The sequence below is a fragment of the Solanum verrucosum genome, unplaced genomic scaffold, assembly GCF_900185275.1.
Source record: "Solanum verrucosum unplaced genomic scaffold, falcon-dt-bn FXZP01000218.1, whole genome shotgun sequence".
Classification (NCBI taxonomy): domain Eukaryota; kingdom Viridiplantae; phylum Streptophyta; class Magnoliopsida; order Solanales; family Solanaceae; genus Solanum; species Solanum verrucosum.
Window position 1 is genome coordinate 2199523 of NW_026020464.1, and position 27790 is coordinate 2227312.

At 36.2% G+C, this 27790-nt stretch overlaps 1 protein-coding gene and 1 pseudogene across 1 annotated transcript; one reads left to right on the top strand and one right to left on the bottom strand.

The window, feature by feature from the left end:
• Positions 1-9105: 9105 nt before the first annotated feature.
• Positions 9106-10250, top strand: LOC125808713 (kinesin-like protein NACK2; annotated as a pseudogene).
• A 1012-nt stretch (positions 10251-11262) lies between these two features.
• On the bottom strand, positions 11263-26832 carry LOC125808879 (uncharacterized). Its single transcript, XM_049488546.1, has 18 exons — positions 26444-26832; positions 25011-25069; positions 24584-24665; positions 24359-24426; positions 23772-23841; positions 23036-23117; positions 22592-22656; positions 16838-17860; positions 16660-16722; positions 16533-16579; positions 15811-15856; positions 15624-15703; positions 15140-15253; positions 13936-14017; positions 13162-13287; positions 12667-12747; positions 11687-11812; positions 11263-11475 (listed from the first exon to the last, which is right to left on the bottom strand). The coding sequence occupies exons 1-18, from the start codon at positions 26747-26749 to the stop codon at positions 11404-11406; spliced, it is 2592 nt and encodes an 863-aa protein (XP_049344503.1). The 5' UTR covers positions 26750-26832; the 3' UTR covers positions 11263-11403.
• Between the last annotated feature and the right edge of the window lie 958 nt (positions 26833-27790).

Below are 27790 nucleotides of genomic sequence, written 5' to 3' on the forward strand. Positions count from 1 at the left end.
GTTTAAGGTTAATGTTTTAAATTGAAGTATTTTAATAATATAATATTATATAATAATTAAAGTTAATAAAAAAATAAAAAGAAATTACCGGTACACAATGATCCGGTAAGAACCGGTTCCGGTCCGGTCCAAACCGGCTCCTATCAGTAACTAAGAGTTGGTTGAGTTCCGTGGCAACTATATTGGGTCTTTTCCTAGTTATGGCAAAGTTTCTGGTAGACTTTATAAAGGAGTCTGATGCTGACGCGCCACCACCGCCTGTTAATGTGCTTTGATGAAGTTCATGATCGTGGTTCTTGCGTCGTCAGGTAAAACCCTTGTTCTATGATAATTATTGTCCTTAGTATTGCTTATTTTATGATGAATTAGGGTTGGATTGATAGGGAATTGATGTTTTAGTTGTGTAATATTAAATTGTAATTGTCCTGTGAAGTGGCTACAAAATCCGTTGTAAATGCATCATTATTTATATGTAAATCTCTTGGAAGTGTGATCGGTAAGTGTTATTTAATGGATCTTTAGACGACTTCTTTCGCCTAATAAATTGATGAATCTCTAATATGTTGTAGACTACTTTGATTCAATGAGAATGGGTTTATCATGTTGACACCCAGTTTTGACCCTCCCAGATTTGAAATAATTGACTCTCTAAAATTCAAATATTTTCAAGTCATTTTAAATAGTTTTGTCACTTTTTATAATTGTTAAATAATATATATGTCTTAAATAGTTATGTATATAATTAGTATATTTTATGAATATTCGAAAATCGTCTCAAAAAGATTTTAACTTTAATTAAATATTTGGTTAATTAGTTTAGTCATATAATAATTTACATTCTTGAAATAATTAGTTTATAATTAAGTTAACTATTTTATTTCGTTAAGATTAAGAAGCTCGTTAATTAATCAATCTTAATTCATCGTATTAAAATTCTAGCCGGATTCACTAACTCAACTCAATTCGGTTATGTTTTAAATCTTATATGGCCATAATTGTAATCTATTTAGCCATTTTTGTTCTACCCAATTTGCTCCAATCCAAATTATCCAATTTTAACAATAAACAGATTTCAACCCAACAACTCATTATCCATACTTGAGCTCATTTCGATACCCATTAAAACAATAACATACAAACAATACACCAGCCAAAGGACCCAACCCTTTAAAATTGAATTTTAAGGTTTAAACTTTAAATTCAATATAAACTTTAAAATTTAAAGTCAATTTTAAACTTTAAAGTTTAAAGTTTAAACTTAAATTCAATTGAAACTTTAAAGTTTTAAATTGAAGTTTTTTAATAATATAATATTATATAATAATTAAAGTTAATAAAAAAATAAAAAAGAAATTACCGGTACACAATGATCCGGTAAGAACCGATTCCGGTCCGGTCCAAACCGACTCCTATCAGTAACTAAGGGACCGGGCGGAATCTTTGGGAATTTCCGATAAAACCGGTTTCAGTAAGACCCGATTCCGGTAAATAAATCCGGTAACGAGGACCTATTTCGGTAAAATCGGTCCTGTTGATCCGATCCTGTCCAATTCCCAGCCTTAGTATACATACTCGCGCGATGCACGGTATCAACGCTATTCATACATATATAGATTTGTTAAACAATTTCAAAATGCATTTTATTAAATGAATTATAAAATTTACATGATTACAATCCAAAGCTATAATTTTCAGTTGTACCTAAGATATACTTATTCTTAACTCATAACAGTTAATTCTACATAGAAATAATTTAAAAGCTATAATTTTATATATAGACAGGTTTTCAATTAAAAAAATTCGTTTAAGCGGGATTTCCTCTTCCGAAATGGGTTGAAATCACAAGGAAAAGATGTCTCTCCAAAAGGGTGAAAGATTTTTTATTTTGAAATTTGAAATGGCTTGAATCCGATTTCATCCCTTTCCCTCCCAAAAAGATTTCGGACCCTAGTAGTCTCCTATATATATTCTCCTCTCATTCATTGTAAAAGGGGATTGGGAGTTAGAATTTTCGAGCGAAACTATAGAGAGCAACTTAAGTGGAAGTTGGATAATACTCTGAAAGAGAAAATCAATTCGTTTAGGGTCTTTGTGTTATTTTCTTTCCATGTTACAAGTTTCCTTTGAACTCTAGGGTACTATTTGGGTATTCTTGCCCAGATTCTTGGCTACTGTTTGTGTTCTGAAGTTGGTGGTAAAGTCGTGGTCCTTCTAGTCTCGTCTCATCTCGTTCGCTGCCCTAAACAAGGTAAATAACTTAACTTTTTAGTAGATTTCGAGTTTAATATGTCGGCTTGGAATTTGGTTCATTATTCTTCTCTACAGTCATGTTGATACAAGATATGCTTGCGTGTTGTGTATGTTGCCAGTCGTTTTGTTTCTAAGCTCGAAAAAATGTCTCCATGTGCGGACCTTTGCTTGAAATGTTGATGATTCATACTTATATTTTTGTCTTGTGTGTGTTCACTGTTGGTTAGCTACCATTGTTGGATTTGTTCTCTTAACATGTCGTAGATCGATTATTTGCTTGTATATTGACCAATATAACCAATCTGGACCGATTAGCTTACTACCTATATCTCGTACCTATTTTGGGTTGTTTAAAGCATATCTCTTTGGTCGATCAGTAAAATGATGAGTTCGTTTATAAGTTGACATGATTTGATGCTTTAAAATTCTTCACTCAGGGTCATCTCATATTGTATCTCGTGTTGGTCTTCTAAAATATGTTGTGGTCAAATGCCGTGATGGTTCATGTTTGTTGTCGGTTTTGACATGTCTTGCTACTCTTGCGGTCATCATAAAAAAAAAATGCAGCTCAAGATTGGCATTGTGAAATTGAATCAAGATTCTTATTTAATTAGTTTCTTGTTTATTGTTTGTCGGCTAACTGTGAAGTTTGGCTGCAAGTAATTAACTTTTTTTGTCACCCTTAGGATAAAAATCATCGCTTTGTTTCGAGTTAGTTTAATGTCGGCTGATTACTCAATTTTTTGAAGCTTAGAAATCACTTCCTTTTAGTGTGTTGTTTTGTTAGTCAAAATTTGCAGCAGCTTTCCTTTGTTTTTTTTTATTAATTTACAGTGACTCTTTAACCCATAATACATGTTTCCGATTTGTAGTTTAGGTTACCCTTTAAACTTATGTGTTCTGTTTCTTTTTCTTGTATTTTGGTGCACAAAATATTGTTGGGTAGCAATTCATGACTTTGTTGGCTCGGTTCTAAATAAAATTTGTTATGGTTGGATCAATAGTTTGAAACCGGGTCATATGTCTACTTCATTTCGAAGGATGTCCTCTTACCTTGCAATTTCAAACTTCTTAGATTGATAGTTCATTGATGTTTATTTAATTATTTGTATTGTGATTTTTAACTTCTTATTATTCTCCGTTTTGCATGTGAAATTTGGCCGAGTCTAATTGACTCAAATCCTTGCATATCGTTGAGTTGTATCGTGTTCGAGTCAGCCTCATCTTGTCCGAATGAAAAGGAAGGAATTACCGGGGCTGGAAATTGAAAATATATTCTGGAAAAGCTAAAATCAGGCTGAAAAATGGCCTGTATGCACTGATATACCTGCTGTGTACGTTAGTATATAGACGGAAACGCAGTATACGAGTTTGAAAAATGAAAACACAGGTTGCAGGCGTCAAAAGGATTGTATACGCTTGGTATATGATCCGATATACAAGAAAACGGGTCAAAATACAACCCATATGCAAAGTATACACTCGCTGTATCACGATTTTCAGGAGCGAAAATGGTCTGAAAGAGGCCCAAAACGCAGCAATAGGCCCAAATTTGAATATTTCCTTTCCCTCTCTTACTTACTTTATTTGTATTTGACAACACTTTAATTATCTTACGGTTTAATTTAATTAAATTCCCAAGAATGGTCATTTCATTTTATTTTCAAATTAAAGTAAATATTTTATTACTTAGTTTTTTATTTTAACATTAGTCTTGTTGATATTTCATGAACTATTCCCCTTTAGAAAAGCCCCATTTAGTTCATTCCCCCTTAAGATAAATAAAAATGATAAAAATGATAATTGTAATAATTACATAAGTTAAAATAAATGAGTTCATTTACTTGGTTAAAATCTAAAAAATAGTTAAAATAAATGAGCTCATTTACTTAGTTAAAATCTAAAAAATAGTTAAAATAAATGAGTTCTTTTACTTAGTTAAAATTTCAAAAATTAGTAATTTCTTTTACTTAGTTAAAATTTTAAAATTAGTCAAAATCATTTTTGGTCAAATCGCCGGTCAACCGCGAGTTAGCGGGCATTCCGAGGGCCTAACACCTTCTCGGAATGTACATTGAACTTCGAACCCTTTTATTTTCAATTGATTTTATCTATTTAAATCGTTTGAAAACTTTAAGTTTTTTCTTGATTTTTTTTACTAAAATATTAAGTGGCGACTCTGTTCTTTTGGAAATTCGATTTCTCTTAAAACATAAGTTTAATCAATTTCTCGAAAACTCAGTCATTTTCCTTTTATATATATTTTTAAATAAAACATATCATATAGGAGGAACTACCTTCTCCAACTTTCAGTAATCTCAATCATAACATAAAAGAGCCAATAAGCCATATCATCTCAAGTATAGCAAAGCATGTTCATCATTTCATCTCATAAGGTCAATTATGCAATTATCATACTAAGGTGCAAAACCAACATGAGGAATATGAAATTTATGAAAACTCAAATGTACTAAATATGAATCTTCACAAGAACATGCACATAATAAGGAAATCACAAGGAAACTCATATCACCCAAGATCTCCAAAAATACAAAACTCAAGAAATAAGTTACCTCAAGTTTGAATAGGGGTAGAAGAAAAGAGGTGAGGGTATCATGACTTCATGTCGGCCTCGGCCTCCCATGTTGCACCTTCAACCATATGATTCCTCCAAAGGACTTTAACGGTAACCACTTCCTTATTCCTCAACTTTTTCACTTGCCGGTCCAAGATCTCGATCGGGACTTCCTTATAAGAAAGAGTTTCGTCAACCCCTAAGTCTTCTAAAGGAAGAATGGACACCGGGTCACCAATATACTTCTTGAGCATAAAGACATGGAACACCGGGTGAACCGGAGCCAATTCACTTGGCAAGTCCAATTCATAAGCAACCTTGCCAATACATTGCAAGATTTGATACGGACCTACATACCGGGGACTAAGCTTCCCCTTTTTACCAAACCTCATCACACCCTTCATGGGTGAGATTTTCAAGTAGACCCAATCACCAACCTCGAATTCAAGATCCCTCCTTCTATGGTCGGCATAAGACTTTTGTCGACTTTGGGCCGTTTTTAACCTATCCCTAATAAGTCAAACTTTTTCAATAGCATCATATACTAAGTCGGGACCATACAAAGCAAACTCACCTACCTCAAACCAACTAACCAGTAACCTACACTTTCTACCATAAAGTGTTTCAAATGGAGCCATAGCAATGGTGGAGTGGTAACTATTGTTATAGGCAAATTCTACTAATGGAATATGATCATCCCAATTTCCCTTAAAATCAATCACACACGCCCTCAACATGTCCTCTAAGGTTGGAATGGTTCGTTCGGCTTGACCATCCGTTTAAGGGTGGAAAGCGGTACTAAGTTTAACACTTGTACCTAGCCCTTGTTAGAAAGCTCTCCAAAAATGTGATGTAAATTGAGGACCTCTATCTGATATGATAGATAAAGGAACTCCATACAATTTCACTATCTCCTTAATGTACAATCTAGCATAGTCTTCCACCGAAAACGTAGTCTTGACAGGAATGAAGTGGGTTGATTTGGTCATTCTATCAATAATGACCCAAATAGAATCATATTGCCTTTTTGAACGAGGCAAGCCTACCAAGAAGTCCATGTTCACCTCCTCCCACTTCCAAGTGGGAATAAATATGTCTTGGAGTAAACCACCCAACTTTCGATGTTCGGCCTTGACTTGTTGGCAATTTGGACATTTGGACACAAAGTCCGCTATATCCTTCTTTATTCCGTTCCACCAATAGACTTCCCCTAGGTCACGGTACATCTTAGTGGTGCCCGGATGAATCGAATATCGCGAACAATGAGCCTCCTCAAGAATTTTCTCCCTCAAACCATCGATGTCCGGAACACATAACCTATTTTGGTACCTAAGCACACCATCTCCCTTTTGGGAGAAAGCCTCAATGGACTTGTTGAAAACCGACTCTTTCAATTCCATCAAAATTGGGTCAAGGTGTTGCTTAGATTTCACATCAACTACAAACGATGATTCGAAATTATGATGTACCACAACTCCACCCTTGGTGGAATCCATTAGTTGCACCCCTAACCGAGCCAACCTATGCACATCCCGAACCAACTCCTTCTTCTCCCCTTCTATATGAGCAACACTACCCATGGATAACCTACTCAATCCATCCGCAACCACATTGACTTTTTCGGGGTGGTATAGGACATTCATATTATAGTCTTTTAGAAGTTCCAACCACCTTCTTTGTCGGAGGTTCAACTTTTTTTGACTAAACACATATTGGAGACTCTTGTGGTCGGTAAACACATCTACGTGTACCCCATATAAATAGTGTCTCCAAATTTTCAAAGCAAATACTACCGCCGCTAGCTCAAGGTCATGAGTTGGGTAATTCTTCTCATGAACCTTGAGTTGCCTTGAAGCATAAGCGATGACTTTGCCCCGTTGCATGAGGACACATCCCAAACCCACTCGAGACGCGTCACAATAAACCACAAACCCATCGGTCCCACAACCACGGCTCGTGGAGCACTTCACGGCTCGTGAACATGGACAGGCTGGGGTTAATGAGGGACAAGTTGGTTATTTCCTTTTTAGTCCAATTAATGTGGGGGTGTTTTTGGTAGTTTAAGGGTAAAATATATATATGTTTTAAGTCATTTTGCACCTATTCCTAAGTCAAAAACACCAACACCCAAATCATTCTCTCAAAACCCAATTCCTCAAATATTTCTCTCTCTACAAGTCCTCCATTGATGAACACAAGAGCTTAAAGATTAGGGCTCAAGGGTTCGTGATTCCAACACCAAAACTAAGATTTCTACTCTAGCCATGGGTTCTCAACAAAAACATTTTCATTATGTTATTTGACCTATATTATGTATGAATTGAAGTTAATTGATGATTTCTATTGTGAAAATCCCCTTGAACCCATGTGCACCCCATGACCCCAATTTCTTGAATATTGATAAATGTATTGATGCAAGGTGATTACCTACAATTGTGGATATGTTGAATTAGTTGATTAATCTTGCTTTACTTATGCTTAATGTGATAATTCTAAGTGTAATTACAAGGTATTGTTGGTAACCCTTAAAAGGGTCAATGGTAAGAGTTGAATCTTAATGTATAGCCTTGAAGGCAATGTATGATGACATTATATGTTTAAGATTTCAATACATGAATTGTTATTCCACTTGAAAGGTGAAGATCCTATGACTTATGTGTGAATTAGGGTAATGTTGAAAGAGTAGTTTCCTTTATCCCTATGCACACATATGATTATGAATTGTCTAGGATGATGTTATTATGATGTGTTGATTGAAAGTATGTTTCTCATGAAGACACTATGAATGATTATGTGAAAGTTTTACTCACATAGATATGTTGATTCTAGGTTGAAAGTACATTCTCACCTATAAAGAATCTATGAGCTATTATGATGGTTGTATTGAACGAAGGCTAGTATTCCTTCACACATGTAGATACAATCTAAATACAATTAATGTATAATTTGGGAAGTAACTCTTAGCACCAAGTGGATATGGACAATGAGGAAAAGGCCCTTCTGCTAATGCAATAGGTTGGGTCATCCTAGTGATACTTATGAGATGGAAGCCCCTCCGCTAATGCAATAGGTCGGGTTTCCAGAAGCAATCTCCCCATCCTAAAACTATGTGCCAACATAGGACTTAACTAGTGGATCCACCTTATAGCTATATAGTTTGTTCTACCTTAGGCAAGTAGAGCGCCTTCTTTCGGTGTGGGGTCATATGACACCGAATTCCATGTAGCTCACATGGTCTATGTCGGTTATAGGTTACTCTTCCCTATGCAATTAAGATAATGAATAAGCTAAGGACTAAACTATGAGTTTCTTGGTATGACTTAGTATAAGTAGGGGTATGGGACCTTACTTGTACATGGCACAAGTGAACTTATTAAGAGGCTCATGGGATAGTTCGTTTATGATATGATGAAATATGAAAGTATGCATGTATTATTATTGGATAGTGATATGCATGACTCTCCTTATGTTCAAATGATGTACATTTTTAGTTCTTCTCTTATGACTTATGTTTATGATAAAGTCTATTGATGATATGCATTACCAAGGTAGCTTTCAAAGGGTACTTAGTGTGGTTGGTATTATGGGATGCCAACTACACATTGCACAAGTATTCTTTAAAGGTTGCTAAGGTGATGGGTTGTTATGTTATGGCTATAATTGTGTCTTTTGGCTTATAATTGACATTGTTGATATATGTTGGTCTCCAAACTTCATAAATGCATGTTTTTCCTAAAATGTCCCTTTTAAAGCATATTTAAAGGTTTTATGCATATTTCCGTACTTAGTACATTTTTATGTGCTAACCCCCTTTTCCCTTTACTATGAGTGTAGGTTCGGGTCGTTGATAGTTCTTCCACTTTCTTGAAGAGAAGCTTGGGTTGACTATTCCCCCGGCTTGGTGAGTCCTCAAGTTCGAGGACAAGATGTTTTGATTCTAGTTTCCTCTATAATCTAGACTATGTTGTAGTTTCCTATTATGGAGACTTTATTGATATAAAGGGCTAAGTCCCTATTTGTACTCTATGTTTTAGATGGTGATTGAGACAAGTCTAGTTCCTATTTCCTTATATTGAAAGAAGTTGACTTTCTTGAGAGAAGTTTTAATTTTTCGCTTATTTCTATTTACCTATGCAATGAATGATTACTACGAGGCTTGTGTAAGACCCCTTCGGGGTCAAGTATGCCGTGTCATGCCTAGGGACTAATCTTGGGTCGTGCCACTTTCAGAGTGGGGAATGGCCTGAAGATCAGTTTCTGGAATGAGATCTGATTAGGTGATGTTAGAACAGAAACTTGAAAATGTTCAGAGATCTATAGACGAATTAGTCATGCATCTTCCAAGTTGTCAGGAATCTGTTGATTTGAGGACTCCAAAAAAGAAAAAGGTGCTTCCTTTTAATTTGAGTAACACCAGTAACATGCCAAATATAATTCGATCACCGTGTTCTCCTATGTCTCCTTCATCCTGCAACATCGATTGAGAACAGAGCACCAGAATGCAATAATGTTGGATCTGCTGGTAATTCATTCTGTAGCCAAAAAAGCACTCCAATTAGAAGAATGGACAGTAACTGTATCTCATCGAGGGAGGGTACTCCTAGATCAAGGCAGTCAAACTCTGTTAACATGAAGAAGATGCAAAAGATGTTTAAAAAAGCAGCTGAAGAGAACATTCGGAGTATAAAGCTTATGTTACTGAGCTGAAAGGAAGGGTAGCTAAGTTACAGTACCAGAAGCAGTTGCTTGTTTGCAAGGTGCTGGAGTTGGAAGCAAATGAAGCTGCAAGTGATGAAGCTGATATAAAACCGAACAATCTCCGTTGTCATGGCACTTGGTGTTTGAGGACCAAAGGCAGCAAATTATAATGTTGTGGCATTTGTGTCACGTGTACTCAATTTTACATGTTATTTAAAGGGGATCCATCAGATCAGATATACATGGAAGTTGAGCTTAGGAGGTTGACATGGTTAGACCAACACTTAGCAGGCTAGTCCTGCTCTTTTGGGTGATGACCCTGCTGGCTATGTCTCATCAAGTATTAAGGCTCTGAAGCAGGAGAGGGAATATCGGGTGAGCTCCAAGCTAAATGCAGAAGAAAGGGAAATGATGTACATGAAATTCATGGGACATTCCACCAGAAGGAAAACAGAGGAGACGGCTACAGCTTGTGAATAAACTCTGGTCAGATCCTCTTAACATGCAAAATGAACGTGAAAGTGCTGAAGTAGTCGCGGAGCTTGTTGGATTCTGCGAAACAGGAGAACATGTTTCAGCTCAATTTTGTTTCCCTGTCTGACAAAAAAACATGGCTAGGTTGGAATATGATATCAAACTTATTACACTTGTAGTTTCAAATAGCAAGTCAATGTAGATTTGGCATCCTGTACAGTTTCTTGCTAATGCATCCAGCATTTTTGCTTCTAGTAAAAAAAAAAAAAAATTAAATGAGGGTGTTTTGGATATTTTTAGGGGAAGTATATATATTGATGTTTTCAAGTCATAAACTCAAACACCCAAATATTTCCCCAAAACCCACTTCTCTCAAATTGGAAGAAAAAGAAGAAGAGAAGTGTGAAGGAATAGAGAATTTGAGTGTAAAAGAAGATAAAGAGTGGCATCAATTAGCAACAAGTTATTTGTTAGAGCAAATGAGGAATGAAGAAGCTAGAAGAGATGAAGCAATTGAGAAATGAAAGCAACTTTATTTTGCTATCAAGATGATGACCTTATTCATAGGACAAATCAAGGTACGTTTAAATTTCATCAGATAGTCACTCAACGAACAGTTGTTATGTCAGAAAGTCGGTTTTTTTTGTCCTTCTAATGTGTTTGATTTGCTTGACTAGGAAGAGGACTATGTTGGAAAACAAAACAAATGGAATTATTAGAGGAGATGCATAGAGAGTTGAAAGAAAAAGAGGAAAAAATTGCACTTCTAAAAGAGCAAATAGCTTCAAAGGAACAACAAGAACTCAAGAGAGAAAGGGAAGTTGACATTTTAAGGCAAAGTTTGAAAATCATGAGCCATAATATGAAAGCAGCAAACTTTTCTAAGAATCTTTCAAAAAAGCTTGCATATGTAAAAGGTAGTACTAGTTTTTTTCTACCCAATGTTCAATATCTGTATTTGGAACGCGATTCAACATAAAGTTAAATTAGAACTCCTTATCGAGATATTCACTATACTCATAGTTTAAATCTCGAGACTTCTGATTAAAGGAAGAATGATTTTATCTATTAGTCAAAGATCTAGGTAGTAATGATACTCTTGGTTAGTAAAATATAGAACTAGTGGAAGTCCTTATGTTTCTTTCATGCCATTTCTTTGTAGTCTGTAAAAAAAAAATTCCTATTTTTAGTTCAAGGCAATTATTTTAAAACAATTACTTGTTTTCATTATTCTATCATTTTTTAAATTTTGTAACAATTAACAAAAATAACCAAACAATGTACAATTGCATAAATAAAAATCATACATATATACAATAAATGTAGCCAATTTTTTTTGGTGTTATTGTTATTTACAACCTTTGGAAATAAAATATCAACATTGGTGAATTTTGATAATTTCCAATTTAGCCAATTGATATGTTCTTCTCTTCTGTCAGCTGTGGCCTTGGAACAGTTCTATAGTTTGATCTCACATTCTAGAAAAAGAATTAGAAAGCATAAAAAAAGTAAGTACATATCATGTTGCATATGTATGTTACTCGGACTCTTCAAAAATGTTGCAGCACACATGTCGGATTCTCAAAAGTGCACTACTTTTGGCGGATCTGACATGCACTTGTCGACATTTTTGAAGAGTTCGAGCAACATAGTTCAGAATGGTAAGATGTGAATGGAAAATGCAAGTACCTCTAACAGAGTGATGTAATAGAAGTCTTCCATGTGCTGCATAAGTGCACTGCCATCTCTGATTGCTAGAAATATGTTAATCTCTGTGTTCAGTATTTTCTCAATAAGTTCTTTTTCACCTTTCATCTGCACAAAACGTTACGATAAGTAATCGTGAGCTTCTCAAGAGTTATTTACCTTTAAATAAAAAGGAAATAATTTCCATATAGCAAAAATAACTCAGAATAAGCTCCCCTCCCCCAATTGTTGCTCGGACCTCCCAAAAATGTTGCCAAACCTGTGTCGGATCCTCCAAAAATGCATAGCTTTTGAAGGATCCGACACAAGGCTCCGAGCAACATAGCTTCCTGCTGACTCGAAACTTAATCTAATGGAGTGAATTGATAAGCTTATTGTGACGTCCCGCCACTTTGCCAGTCAAATTCCGCATCCGGATAGGGGCGGAAGATTCTAGAGTTGAGGAGAGGCTTGTGGAGAACTCTAGAATCCTTTAGATTTCTCAAGAAGGCTACGGAAGGTCCTAGATAATGTAGAATTCTCTAGAAAGGGACCAATGTGTAAATATCTTAGGGACTTGTAAAGTAATTTTAATTTACACTTTAGTCCTTAGATGGTAGTATAAATAGAGGTGCCATTCATTTGCAAGGCATCACTCAAGTTGTAAGCAATCTTCCAAAGCAATAAAAAAAGCCTTCTTCCAAAGCTCTCTTGTCTCTCTTAGCGATCTTAACGCCACACGGAGCTTTAGCAAAAACAAAACTCTAAGTCCGTGACATTATGCTCAAGGATACCCTCCATTAGGCTAAGTATTGAACGAAATGAATAAACAAAAGTCTCAAGTGATCAAATGTATGGTAAGTAGCAGTACAATTTTAACAGTTCAAGATCATAATAGAACATATCATTAATGGATGAAATGGAACACAAAACGGAAAAAGAAGGAAATAAAGACACAGGAGAACAAAGGTGGAGAAACATACAAATTCACTGACAATAACATCAGGGGTGGCCTCTCCGATAACATCACCTTGGTAACCATCTTCCAAGAGTTCCATATTATCCTGAAATGTAATGTCCCGAGACATATTTAGTTAAGTAACAAGCTCCTTTCAAGGATAAAAGGAATGATGTCAAATATGATCATACTTTCTTTCTGACTTCCTCCAGGGAGGAGGGATAGTAGGTTTCCATACACAATAAGTAAAAAATGACATAGACCTTCTCGATACTTTCTACCTTAACAAAGAAGAAAATCTCAAAAAGTTATTTCGAGCAATTGAGTAAATAATTCTATAGAACATATAACAAAGGTCAATTGTTTTGAACCTTCTGCAATTTCCATCAGATTAAGCTAACCATCCGACACATTTTTCCACTTTAAGCTCTAACGTAAAACAAAACTTCCTTACCAGTGCCAAAATTCTACCAATCCAACGTTGTATAGTGTAAAAAGTTTGAAAATGAAATCTACTCACCATTGTGTTTGTCGGATCTCCAGCTGCCAAATAAACGGGTTGAGCAACATGGCAGTAGCCCATCAAGCGAGGAACTGTTGGTATTATATCCCTGTGATTTACAACCCTCCAGCTGTCTTTAACTTTCTAAAATATAAGAAGCAACTAAGTTATATAGAGTCGCTCAATATTTAACAAAATTAAACTCTCAGTACGATTCCAAAGCAGGCGAAAGTGATTTTGTAAGTAACTTTTCTTAAAGAGCTACAACAATGTGTTACAGCAGTTCACCATGTTACATTAGAAGAACAGGCAAGATATTCTCATGAACTATCGGCAAACAATGTGACAAGGCATCTGATTATGGCTCAAACTTGCTAAAAGTTGGTCTGACATGTTGGACAACGCACCAATGCATATTCAATAGCATGTTCTGAAACCCCAAGAGTTTCACACTTCAAATATTTCAAGCCACCTCCATAAGAGAGACCAAGAGTCGAGAGAGAACATCAAAAATCATTTTCATCCATTGTTACTGAGGAGGGATAATTAGGCAAGGGTGCAAGGCTGAGTATGTGAACCAGCTTGTGTATATTTATTAGTGTGTCAATTTTTCCTTTCTTTTCTTGGTTCTTGTTTTTTGTTTTTCCTTCATTAACTTGTTTAAGAAGTAAAGACCGCTTTAATTTATAACTGCAAAAGATTGTCATAAACGAATGGCGAGACCATAATGGCAATATAGAATATAGTTAGTCTCAACATAAGCACTTCACTTCTGCAGAGAGTAAACAATACCTCATTATAAACTTCAGAAAACTTTTTGTTTCCAACTCTTGGAGATCCAAAGTTGTACATGGTCACACGTATAGCTCCATGCCTAACACAACCAACAAGAAAGATAAGACAGTCACATATGTAGTGTTAGCATGATAGATATGGAGGCCTTGGTTTTTCTCCACAAGTACTTCAAGAACAAGGGCAGCCCGACAATTTGGATTTAACAAATGCAGACATGTTCTTTTTGCGGGAATTCCTTAATTTGCAAGATGTTCTATTATTATGGAACAAGCAGCAAGCAACTTAGCAATCACAATTTACTAAGGGTCCTACAAGTCCAATTTGGTTAAAAAAGATGAAACCATCAAGAGAAGATTTCAAAGTGGTGACATGGAACAATTGAAGGGATGTGCAGCAGCTTGGTAGCACATTAGTTTTGGGTACAAAATGTCACACATTCAAACACTGTCATCCCTACGGCCCTACCTATTACTGAACCTTACAGCAGTAACAAGGGTCAATTGAGATACCTTCTGATCAATGGAATGATGGGAATACTGATCAGAATAGATATAAGACTGGAATACAGGTCCATGGTTAGGTTTATTTACGGAACTAGCATCGAAACTACATTTGTGATAGGGTTCTACCAACAATTCTACAACTTCTGCTCTTAAAACAACAACAACAAAAAACATACCCATTCCATAGGTGGGGTCTAGGGAGGGTAGAGTGTATGCAGACCTTACCCTACCTACCTCGTAGAGATAGAGAGATTGTTTCCCATAGACCCTATGCTCAAGTAAGGCATTTCAAAGCAGTTGGTAAAGGGAATACGGAACTAAAAGCAGTAAGAACACTGAAACAATGTGATATGGAACTTAAAAGAAGATCCAATTTTGAGGAATTCTATGCAAGTCTCCAAGAATTAATGATATATCATAACAACGTAATAACAAAACACTATAGAAGTATAGAACAAATAGTGTGGCTGAGAAAGAAAAGTAGGTGACGTTGGATCATTTGAACTTCTCTAAAAAGCCTCCTGGCTCTGTGGTCAACTCAGTATCATCAAATTCTCAAAGAACACTACAAACATGTCAAATAGACAGCAGAAAACCAAACATGCATGCCCTATTGGAGAGATGTTGGTAAATGGTAAATTATATAGAATGGATGAGAAACAAGCTACAGATATAAGCAGAGAAAAGGAGGAGCTTACTTAGCTAGTTGACTTGATGATAGTTCAAGAGCGAGAAGAGTAGCCAATGCACCACCAAGACTATGGCCAGTCACGTAAACATGCCATTTGTTTGGTGTGTCAAGATCATCATCCCTAGAAAATACATTAAAATTGTAATAAGCGATGTGACGTCAATGTTTAGTGGTGAAGTAAGTACATCATAAACAGAGAAGAAAGCAGAAACCGCGAAGAAGGCAAAGAATAAGATGTACAGCAGCAGCAACAAGATCCACACGAAAAGAAGGAAAAACAGAAGAAAAAAGACTAAGGCAGGTCTAGACATCTCAGTAAAGCAAAAGTGCATTACAAGTTTTAAGAGTTGGAGTGTAACACTAAGCTCATGACACGAGTCCACTTAGTAAAGACTTGTAGAAATATTTGCCAAGACTTCTACTTGAACGTACGAAAGAGCCATTCGAAAGGAGAAACAATTATGTACAGTTTTGTTTGACAGTCCACTTACCGGTAGCCAATTGCTTTTTTGATAAGCGAGATGAGCCTAATCCTAACTGAGTCATATGCACTTAGGAAACCACTGTGAACCTACAAAAATAACCTCTGGTAATGATAATGAGAAGGATTATAAATATAAGTAGAATACATTCATAATTCAGGCACTTAGAGATAGAAAGTAAGAATTTCAGTGCCACCTGAACTTCTTGCTTGAAGTCCCCTCCTATCCTTTCAGGATTCAACCTGCAGAGTAGGAGACAACTCAGGATACAAAATAAAATGGACAGTGGTTGCTTAACCATATAAAGTTTCTAGCCAACATCCAAATAATGAAGAAGCGAGAACATATAATTCAAATTTCTTGGCTATCTCTAAAAAAAAAAGGCAGCTTGGTGCGCTATGTTTACGCTATGGGCGGGTCCGGGAAAGGGCCAGTACGCAGCCTTACACTGCATCTCTGCAAGAGGTTGTTTCCACTGCTCGAACCCGTGACTTCTTGGTCACATGGCAGCAACTTTATCAACTTTACCAATTACATCAAGGCTCCCCTTCTGCTAGGCTATTTCTTATTGTTTCTAATTCTGTTTGATGTTCAAACTTTTCTCAATAGTGTCAGTTAGAAAAAATTCCTGTAAAATTCTGGAAAACCTTAAGCTATGTTGGTATTTGCAGTCTACACTTACTAATACAGGATGGAAGGTTGTCTTCAAATCGTATTCCTCTAAGAAAATTTCTTTAAGCATTCATAATAGACAGTTGCATTTCATTAGAAGTGCACTTTCAGAGAACTTAGTGAAGGATGAAAATTATTTGTTTACTGTAACAGGAAAAACAACACAGTAGTAAAAAGAAACCAGAAGGGCAAAGTAGAGAAAAAGAAACTAAAGCCAGACTATTCATGTACAGATATAGATGTTACCCTGCAGGAACTAGCATCAAGTCCGTCACAAGATCTTTCCATTTAGTCTGGATCAAAGAAAAAAGGGTTATCCCCAAGTAAGCTAAATCAACAAGTTTTACAGATGTGTTTTAACACCAGAACCTACTTGTTCTGTTCCCCTGAAAGCAACGACTAACCGTTTCCTTGATGAATCACGCCAGAGCGCTACCTGCAGCTCTTACAGAATCCAAAATCAGTAGAATAGCTTTCCTTGGATCAAATAAATCAGATATAAGAAATCTGATAGAAACTAAGAACTCACAGCCAGAAATATATGAACTTGCCTCTGTGTCGGTTGACTCGTTATCTAAGAAGCATAATTTGTCAAATTCAGATTTGATGAAAGTCGGATGTCCCAATGAAGTAGCTAGCAGTGCCCAAGCTTCCATGGCAGTCTCTGCTGTTGAGAAAAGAGACTTCATCTCCTCAGCTTTCTTCTCATCCAACACTATCCCATCTTTATTCATGGGATATCCAAGGATGTCATTTTCCAGTCCAGTTGAAGAATCTTCTTTAGCATCACCCTTTCCGAAAAGGCCTGCTCCTTTGTTGAATTGAGAAACTGTGGCATTTAGAACCATCAATGCTCCCAAAATGGAATCAGTTTGACGCAATAAGTCTTGTGTCACCTTCTTGATATCTGGAAGTGATGACTGAATGTTGTTAAGAATAGGTGGTTCAGTTGATGCACTACCATTAACATTTTCTTGTTTATCAGGAGTTGCAAGACCAGATTCAACATAACCTGCCTCTGCATCTTTTCGTGATTGCAATCCAATCTTATTTAACAAGTCAAGATTATCCCACTTTATTTTCTCAGGAGCAGGGAGACCAAGTCTTTGAACAACATTTTGATTGACGGTATCAGCAAAATTCTTCCAGAAATGTTTATCTGATTGAGAGCTCTCAAAAATCTTAGTGCCAGGGGAATCATGGTCATCGGTTATGTCACTTCCATCACGATTAAACTCCACTTCACCATCAACTTTAGTGTCTTTCAAATTATTTGAGATTTCTGATTCTGGGGGCATGCTTGAGTCATCCAAGTTGGACGATTGCTGCGACTCTGGTAGTACATCTGATTCCACAACAGGACTGCTGCTGCTACTTGAATCATTATATGCATCATTAAGTAGCTTCATCTGTCCAAACGCAAACTGTACAAATTGTCGAGCTTGAACAGTCTCGGAACCCAGAATTGTCTTCAAAGCAGACTCAAAACCGTTTTTCTTTAGAAATTCTGTAATGATTGGGATGTTCCACCACTTCTTTTCTTCTTCAATTTTCTCAAAACTCTTGTACTTAATCTGTATCATGTTATTAGGACAATTAGTGAAATCTCGAATTGGATAAACAATGGTCAAATTGAGTACCATTTAAGAAGGATATTTCTGAAGTTAAGATTAGTGTTATAGAATGTATATAGACTTAAATCTAGTAATATACATAGCTATATTTAGGTAGCAGATTTATAGGAATCACTGCAGATTCATAGGAATCAATCTTAATTTCTTTCCTTAGTTAGCACCTAATGTATTGTATTTATTCACTGCTAAACTACTGCAATAAGAGAAGAGATTTTCCATTAATTTACATGGTATCAGAGCCTATTGGCTCGTGTCGTTTTGGCTGTGTTACGGAAGAGTTTGGATTTCTAATCCACTGATTTAGAGTGGTCAGTCTGCGTACTGCCACCACAGAAGGAGGTGGAGTATATTTTCCGGCCAAACCAGTCTTCTCTATCATCTGGGTGTGAAGCCAGTGGCAGTCACACACTGCTCATACAGTTCGCCTATTCATCACACACCAGCACGTGAAGGTGCATGTTCTGGTGTTAAAACACGATTCAAAAAGTCTGTTCTTCACTTCCAGGTTTGTTTCTGTTCTGCGACATTGAATCTGGTCTGTGATTTGTGGTTCCGTGGCTGCTAGCTCCTACTTCGGTTCAGATAATTGGTGTTGTGTGGATAAACTGCTGGTTCAAGATTTCTTTTTTCTGAACTACTTATTTGGGTATTTTATTGTTCACTGCTTGCTGAATCTACTGGTCAAGTAGTCAATTTCTTTATTCTGCGTCGACAATTGGTTTCTTGGTTGATAAAATCATTTGACTCTGTTCATCTGTGTTTGTGGGGTCACAAACTGACGTACATGCTTCTAGTTATACTTGCTGTTGATAAGTTCATATGCTACTAAAATATTTGGAGAAAATGACTGAAATTGTGACTCCTACATCTTCGGATAAAGGAATTTTGGTTTCAGCAGAAGAGTTTGCAAAATTCTCGCAATATCAAAACTTACAAAAGAAATCTGTTCCGGTTACTACCCTTGTTGAGTCAGGAAAAGCATGTCTTATATCCTCTTCGAATAAATGGGTGATCGATTCAGGTGCCACAGATCACATGACAGGTAATCCTAATATATACTCTAGCTTTCGATCACATGGAGCACTCTCTCCTGTGACGGTTGCTGATGGTTCGCTCTGTAAGATTATAGGATCTGGGATTGTAAAACCAACATCCTCTATTACCTTGTCATCTGTATTAGGTCTACCAAAGTTAGCCTTTAATTTGATGTCTGTTAGCAAGCTTACTAGGGACCTAAACTGTTATATCTCGTTCTTTCCTGATCATTGTTTGTTTCGTGATCTGAAGACAAATAAAGTTATTGGAAAAGGACATGTATCTGATAATCTCTACATTCTTGATGAATATTGGGAGCCTCGATTTGCTGCCTTCTCTAGTGTCATGTCTCCATTCGAGGCACATTGTAAATTGGGACATCCTTCTTTGCCTACGTTGAAGAAACTTTGTCCTCAATTTCAGAATATTTCTTCAGTGGATTGTGAGTCATGTCTATTTGCCAAACACCATCGTAGCTCAACAAATCCAAGGGTTAATAAGCGGGTGGAGTCGATGTTTGAGTTAGTTCATTCTGATGTTTGGGGACCATGTCCTGTTGTTTCTAAAACTGGATATAAGTATTTTGTCACATTTGTGGATGATTTCTCTCGAATGACTTGGATTTATTTTATGAAGAGTCGTTCTGAAGTGTTTACTCACTTTTGTGCCTTTTGTGCGGAGGTCAAAACTCAATTCAATACTTCGTTGCGTATTCTGAGGAGTGATAATGCTAAAGAATATATGTCAGAATTGTTCCAATCCTACATGAGACAACACGGTATTCTCCATCAAACTTCATGTGTTGATACACCCTCTCAAAATGGAGTTGCCGAGAGAAAGAATAGGCATCTGCTTGAGACAGCTCGAGCACTTTTGTTCCAAATGAAGGTCTCTAAACAATTTTGGGCTGATGCAGTCTCCACAGCTTGTTTCTTGATTAATCGCATGCCATCGACTGTTCTTGTTGGTAATGTGCCTTACAGTGTTCTTTTTCCAAACAAGCCACTATTTCCAGTGGAGCCTAAGGTGTTTGGAAGCACATGTTATGTTCGAGATGTTCGGCCATCTGTTACCAAGTTGGACCCTAAAGCATTGAAGTGTGTTTTCTTGGGTTATTCTCGCCTTCAGAAGGGGTATCGATGCTATTCTACCGAGCTTGGTAAATATTTGGTGTCAAATGATGTGGTATTTTCAGAGACGACACCATTCTTCTATGCACCTCCCAGTTCGACAACTCAGGGGGAGGAAGATGAGTGGTTAGTCTATCAAGTTACTCGTGATGTGACAAAACAATTAGATGATGTCCTTCATTCTCTTAGTTCCCCTATTGAACACAATTTGACTACTGGGCCCACATCTTCTACTCCGGTAAGACCACCAATTGTTCAAGTTTATTCGAGAAGACGAGAGATCGATGATACATGTTCTGCACCAGCTCCTTTGTTATCAAATCTTTCTTCACCCGATCCTTCAGATGATCTTGATCTCCCTATTGCTCTTCGCAAAGGTAAAAGGACTTGTCAATCGACGTATTCCATTGCTAATTTTGTTTCTTATGACCGCTTATCCTCTACGTCAAGGTCCTTGGTTGCTTCTTTAGAATCTATCTCTGTACCCAAAACAATGAAGGAAGCTTTGACTCATCCTGGATGGTATGATGCGATGCTTGAGGAAATACATGCCTTAGAGGAAAATCACACATGGGATTTGGTGGATTTACCTAGTGGGAAGAAACCAGTGGGATGTAAGTGGGTGTTCACAGTTAAAGTAAATCCAGATGGTTCTGTGGCAAGACTTAAGGCCAGGCTTGTGGCTAAAGGGTATGCTCAGACCTATGGGGTGGATTATTCAGACACTTTCTCTCCAGTTGCCAAACTTACTTCCGTCCGCTTGTTCATATCTCTAGCTGCTTCTGAGAATTGGCCTTTACATCAGTTGGATATCAAAAATGCATTCCTTCATGGTGATCTTCAAGAGGAAGTATATATGGAGCAACCACCTGGTTTTGTTGCTCAGGGGGAGTATGGGAGAGTGTGTTATTTGAAAAAGTCTTTGTATGGCTTGAAACAGAGTCCGCGAGCTTGGTTTGGGAAGTTCAGCGAGGTAGTCCTGGAGTTTGGGATGAAGATGAGCAAATGTGATCACTCAGTCTTTTACCGACAATCAGCAGTTGGCACTATCTTACTGGTTGTGTATGTCGATGACATTGTCATCACAGGAAGTGATTATGCGGGGATCTCTTCCCTCAAATCTTTCCTGCATACTAGGTTTCATACGAAAGACTTGGGTCAGTTGAAATACTTTTTGGGTATAGAGGTGAATAGAAACAAGAAGGGAATTTTGTTGTCTCAGAGAAAGTATATTCTTGATCTTCTTGCAGACACTGGAAAGTTAGCAGCTAAACCTTGCAGTACTCCAATGGTTCCCAATGTGCAGCTTATGAAAGATGACGGCGACCTCTTTGATGATCCCGAGAGATATAGGAGGTTAGTTGGGAAGTTAAACTACCTCAGTGTGACTCGTCCAGACATTGCTTTTGCAGTAAGTGTTGTCAGCCAGTTTATGTCCTCGCCTACAATCAAACATTGGGCAGCTTTGGAGCAGATTTTATGTTACTTGAAAGGAGCCCCTGGACTTGGGATATTGTATAGCAATCATGGTCATACTCGTGTTGAGTGTTTTGCAGATGCTGACTATGCCGGATCCAAAATTGACAGGAGATCGACTACAGGCTATTGTGTCTTTGTTGGAGGGAACCTAGTTTCATGGAGAAGTAAGAAGCAAAGTGTTGTATCTCGATCTAGTGCAGAATCTGAGTATAGAGCTATGTCACAGTCTACGTGTGAGATTATGTGGATACATCATCTTCTAACTGAAATTGGGTTGGAACATCATACACCAGCAAAACTTTGGTGTGATAATCAAGCTGCCTTGCATATTGCCTCAAATCCGGTGTATCATGAAAGAACTAAACATATTGAGGTTGATTGTCATTTTATTCGTGAGAAGATTCAGGAAAACTTGATTTCCACTGGCTACGTGAAGACAGGAGAGCAAGTAGCTGATTTACTCACTAAGGCATTGAATGGAACTCGAGTTGATTATCTTTGTAACAAGCTGGGCATGATCAATATATATGCTCCAGCTTGAGGGGGAGTGTTATAGAATGTATATAGACTTAAATCTAGTAATATACATAGCTATATTTAGGTAGCAGATTTATAGGAATCACTGCAGATTCATAGGAATCAATCTTAATTTCTTTCCTTAGTTAGCACCTAATGTATTGTATTTATTCACTGCTAAACTACTGCAATAAGAGAAGAGATTTTCCATTAATTTACAGATTAGCATGCTATTCAGCTATAGAGTACATCAAAATAATGTGATGGATCCTCACAAAATGAAGATCTGAAATTCATTTAAATAAAAAAAGCTTTATTTCTTTGTCTCAACAAGTTCGAAAAACAAATTAACTCTTAACCAGAAAGCCATATTCAGATAGAAGTTCCAGTGATCCAGTCAGGAAGAACCAAAAGAAAATGAACCAACCAAACACCTGGTTGCTTCCTACACATAAATAAGGTCTTAGTGATTTTGAACCTTGAATATGCCTCCAGATTCGAATCAACTTACCTCTATCTCTATCTTCCCACCACCGCCCATTCCATCCAAATCAACCAGCAGTTCATGAGAATCTCCTAGAAAAGCACATGTTTGTTATTTTCACAAATTAAAACATCAATGGAATATGTACATCAGCCTAATCCTTATGTCAGCTCTTATATCAGTTAAGATAGTATTCAGAAGTGTATAACCATTGAAACTAATTTGGTTCCTTTAAGAAGTGTTCTTCCTTTGTCAATTTGTTTTATGAGCAATGAGACACCTTCAACGTAGCCATCAAAACACAACCAAAATGCATACTGAAGATGAACTCAGAACTTCTTCCCCCATTTTCATGGGATAAGTTGGAAAGGAAGCCAAACCTTATTTTACATGAATGATATTTTTGCCAACATGATAACTAGACAATTATTTGAAGCACAATTTCATGAGAGCCATTTCTTGAGCTCGTACCATCACAGAGGTGTTCCAAATTAACTGCTGCATTTCCCATGCGTTTATGTGGAGTCACCAGATTTGCATCCCAAGCTGCAAGCTGACAGTAGTAATGAATAATTCATCAGATCTGGAATTGAGAAATAACTGCATCCGAAAGTCCTCTAATGAGCAGATACCGGTAAAAATAACGAAAAAATAAGTTGTTCCTCATTTTAAAGACTGTAGCTAAAAAGACAGAAGCAGACTGTTGTGGATATCTTAGACAACATAAACCAAGATGTGCAGTTCTGGATCCCTAAGTTCTAGCCCGAGGCCAATAACCTTAAAAGACTGATTCTGTTTGTTCCAATTTGGTTAATTCTATGGATCTCAGCAGGAAGTAGAAATACAAAACTAGTATTCAGCAGGAAGACACTGTTGGATATGGGAAGATTGCCTACACATCCATAATTGTATAGCAGTCACTCAGAAGACACGGTTAATTTAGCAGTGTTCATAGGAAGCATCCTTTAATGAAGCTTGGAATATCTACAAAGCTTAAAACTTTTCAAGTTGCATATCTTACTAGAGCTGCTCATTTATCATTAGGAGATTTAGCGTACCACATACCGTGTATTAAACTTTCTAATGTGGAAGAGCTAAGTTACAGCAAATTGAAGTCATATTTCAAAAGCAAAATGTTACAGTTTCTGGAATGCTATCCTTTAATTAATAAACCATTAGAGAGAAAGGATGAACTCAAGTTATCAACCTGAAGATCATACAGAGGTGGCTGCTTAATATTTAAAGCAAACTCCTCATTCCATGTTGGCTCTTTTGTCCTGCAAACATTAATTCATGAAATTAACATTTTTTCTGCTATTGGATGATATTTCAAGATTGAAATAGTGCATAATTTGAACAAAGAAAAGGATAGCTTTATTCTCCAACAGAAAGTAGCAATTGTAGACCTTTTGCTTCTCGATGACAAATTAAGAGGATTAAGAAGCATGGAACTTCAAATAAGATATTGCTGGAATAATCACACTCAAGATAATAATAGAATATGAGTTACGGATGAAAATAATGGAATTCTACTTAATCCAGTATGAGTTTTTGCTAAAAATTTGATACGTTTCTCCAACCGAAGAGAAGACGGAATTTAGCAACCATAATAGACTTTCTAGACTCTCTTATTAGTTACTTTATCATTCGGCTTAATGCAAGCAATACTTGCACAGGAACATGTTGACTACATGCAAAGATCCTGATTCATTGTTAAGTAAACCTACAAGATCTAGAGAAGTTCCAACTGGAAAGAGTAAAAGGTTGCAGTATAACACATGACCAACTACCTACCCCCATTTCACCTTGCTTTTGACGACTTGACTATCTAACTGTAACACCACATACGGATCACTCGTTCCCTGAAATTTGGTTAGAAAATTAAGCAATTAAATCAAAACAGGAGTCAGCAAATTAAACAAATGCATAAGAAGCAATCATTTGAATAAGGAAAGAACAGTAAGGCATGCTTCAATTGAAATTTGATCATTTGCTAATATTAAATGGCAGATGCCTTACCCAAAGATCCATAGCAGGTAAATTGAGACCTTTCTTTAGCTTTACGAACAACTGGCCATCATAAATTTCACGCACAAATGACCTGGAAGATGGTTGTCAATTATGAGAGAAAATTATCAATCATGATCCACGCCAAATCCTACTACCTCCGAATGAAACAGGCACATCCAACTCATTTGCAGTTGCACATGCATGAATCTAGTTTTGGGCAAACTGACAAATTGTCTAAGGTGATTTGATTTTAAAGAAAAAGCAAAACAAACTAAGCTGAATGAGACAAAAACAATCAGTTATGAGCATTCTTCATAGCCGTCATCAGTGGAACATACGTGTGCCCTTTACTTGATCCGACCAATTTAAAGGACCTATAACTCAAGTTCCTACAGTGTAAGTTTTCTATTTCAGTAAAAAGAAAACAACTACATACTCTGAAAGAAATATGGTTTTGCAATTAGCCGCATCCACCTCAAGCTTTCCGACATTGTCCTGATCAAGCAATATCAAACAAAGCAAATTAAATCAGACTTGGAAAATAATTCAACAGCTTAATTACTTTTTGCTTCATCATAAACATTTCAAGATTTGTAGAATATTTGCAAGCTTAATTTCCTTCTAAGCAAAATTTAGTTCAACGAAAATCCAGTTAGGCAAGTGATCATCACCTTATATATGTTTGTGATGAAAATATTCCCTTCATTTATTATCATGAGTTTGTGGGGTATGACTACTATAGGGAAAGCACATTTATGTTCATTTCCTAAACTAGAATCGCAACAGAGTGATAAGATGCCAAAACAATAATACGAATTACTGAAACTCAAAGATCACAACTTTAAGGCAGCACAAAATCATACTTTACGAGCATGTCCTCTATGACTTCTACAGCACCAAACTGAAAAGAACCCACAATGCAAGATACTTTGGCAAGCAATTTCTTTCCTCCAATCCACAGCTAATACACATCATCATGCTTATTTACAAAAAATGAATCAACAGTCGATCAATCAACTCCAACTCAACCCCAAACTAGTTGGAGTCCACTATAAGAATCCTCAATATCTATTCACTCTATTCGAGTCCATTTTCAATTTATTTATAATAAAAAAACAGACTACATACATATTAACATTCTTATTTACAAAAAAAAAGAGAAATTTTTAGTCAATCAATCAACTACACCTCAATTACAAACTAGTTGGAGTTGGCTACTACAAGAATCCTCAATATCCATACACTCTATTCAAGTCCATTTTCAATTTATTAATAAAGAAAGAAATAGAAAAATGAACAACTACATACCTATCAACACTCTTATGTACAAAAAAGACTGAATTTTTTAGCCAATCAACTACACCTCAATACCAAACTAGTTGGAGTTAGCTACTACAAGAATCCTCAATATCCATACACTCTATTCAAGTCCATTTTCAATTTATTAATAAAGAAAGAAATAGAAAAATGAACAGCTACATACCTATCAACACTCTTATTTACAAAAAAAAAGATCGAATTTTTTAGCCAATCAATTACACCTCAATACCAAGTTAGTTGGAGTCAGCTATAAGAATCCTCAATATCTATTTGCTCTAATAGAATACAATGAACAACAACAACATGCACAGTGAAATCCTACAAGAGGAGTCTGGAGAGTGTAGAGTGTACGCAGACCTTACCACTACCTCGTGGAGTTAGAGAATCTGTTTCCGAAAGACCTGCTCTATTAGAATCTATTTTCAATTAAGTTTCTTAATGTTTTAAAGTTTGATAACCAACCAACTGAGCGACTAAGATTCACTGATTTTCGATTTACGAATAAAGAGAAAAACATAAAAATGAACATATAAAGATTGAGAAATTTACTGGAGGACTAGTATAAGCTTCAAAAGCAAAACCAGCAAGAATGACAGCCAAATTGATATCAAAAGGAGGCCTTTCATTAGTCTCCTTCTCCTTCTGAGCTGATGAAAGGGGTAAAATTTCACCACTAGCTTGACAACAACAAAAGAATGAATCTTTTGCACCAAATTTAGAATAACTAAACAACCCATTAAGCTTTCTGGAGAAAAAAAAGCTTTTTGAGAAAGAAACTGAATTGGGGTTCTTGAAATGAAACAATCTTGGTGAAGAAGAGATGGGAAAATGGAGATGAGTTTGCAGAGTAGCCATGGGAGGAGAGTGAGATGAAGTGGCAGTTGGGTGTAATTACGTGGTGGATTTGAGGAGAATTTGGGAAAGAAAAAATTGTCCAGTGTTAACCAAAAGAATCTAAGAGAGGATTTTTTTATTATTGCTTTTATGGGAAACTATCCAGTTTCTTCCAGATATCGTATTATTTTCCCGGTCCTATTTTATAAGAGCTAGTTTAACTTGACACGAAATTTAAGAAATTAAAAAAATTGTAAAATATGTGATCTAAAAATAAGTGATAGGTGTTGTGTGGCTATAAATTATTTCATTGAGGGTAAAATGGATATTTTTTAAAGTTAAATTGTTACCAAATATAAAAATGTTTCATTCTTTTTTGGATTGGCCGAAAAAGAAAGCGAGTCATATAAACTGAGAGGGAGTATCTAATTTTCTTGATTTTTTCCAAACATTCCTACAAAAATATCTTTATTTTGAATTGATATAATACATAAACGTGTCATTTAACTCCACTCCAGTTGTCATATATACTTTTCAACTTTGAATGTGCACAATTAAGCATTTACACTTGTATAAAGTTCAATAAAAGACACATGTATCCTACGTAGCGTCATGGATAACGTCTTATTTAAGTGTTTATGTGTTCAAAATTCAATATTATGTCATTTGAATTTTAGACTTATAATCAACCTTCAGTTTAATCTTATCATAATTTTGTTTTTTTTCTTTACATATTATCATATATATCACATAATCAAATAATAATAATAGTAATATTAGAAAAAGAGTTGTGATGCATTGTTTATAATTTCATCATTCATCAAATCATTCACTCATTGGCTTTATTTTACTAACATCAATCCGATTGTATGATATGAAGTTATTTTATTCTATAGTTATTTAAATGGTACGCAGACCCTAATAATATGTGAAGCATCTCAATATTACAATCGTTTTAATTCAATTTATTGATGATTTCCTAAAACTATGTGCAAACAAATGTAGGTATTTGATTCCGATAGAAATTGAAGTCGTTAAAGTTAAGTTGTCTCACTTAATTTT

Coding starts and splice junctions, on each gene's coding strand:
- LOC125808879 (XM_049488546.1), bottom strand. CDS start 26,749: ATGGCTACTCTGCAAACTCATCTCCATTTTCCCATCTCTTCTTCACCA. Junction 17,861..22,591: donor GTGGGAAGATAGAGATAGAG/GTAAGTTGATTC, acceptor AACATGATACAG/ATTAAGTACAAGAGTTTTGA. Junction 15,704..15,810: donor ACTTCAAGCAAGAAGTTCAG/GTGGCACTGAAA, acceptor TTATTTTTGTAG/GTTCACAGTGGTTTCCTAAG.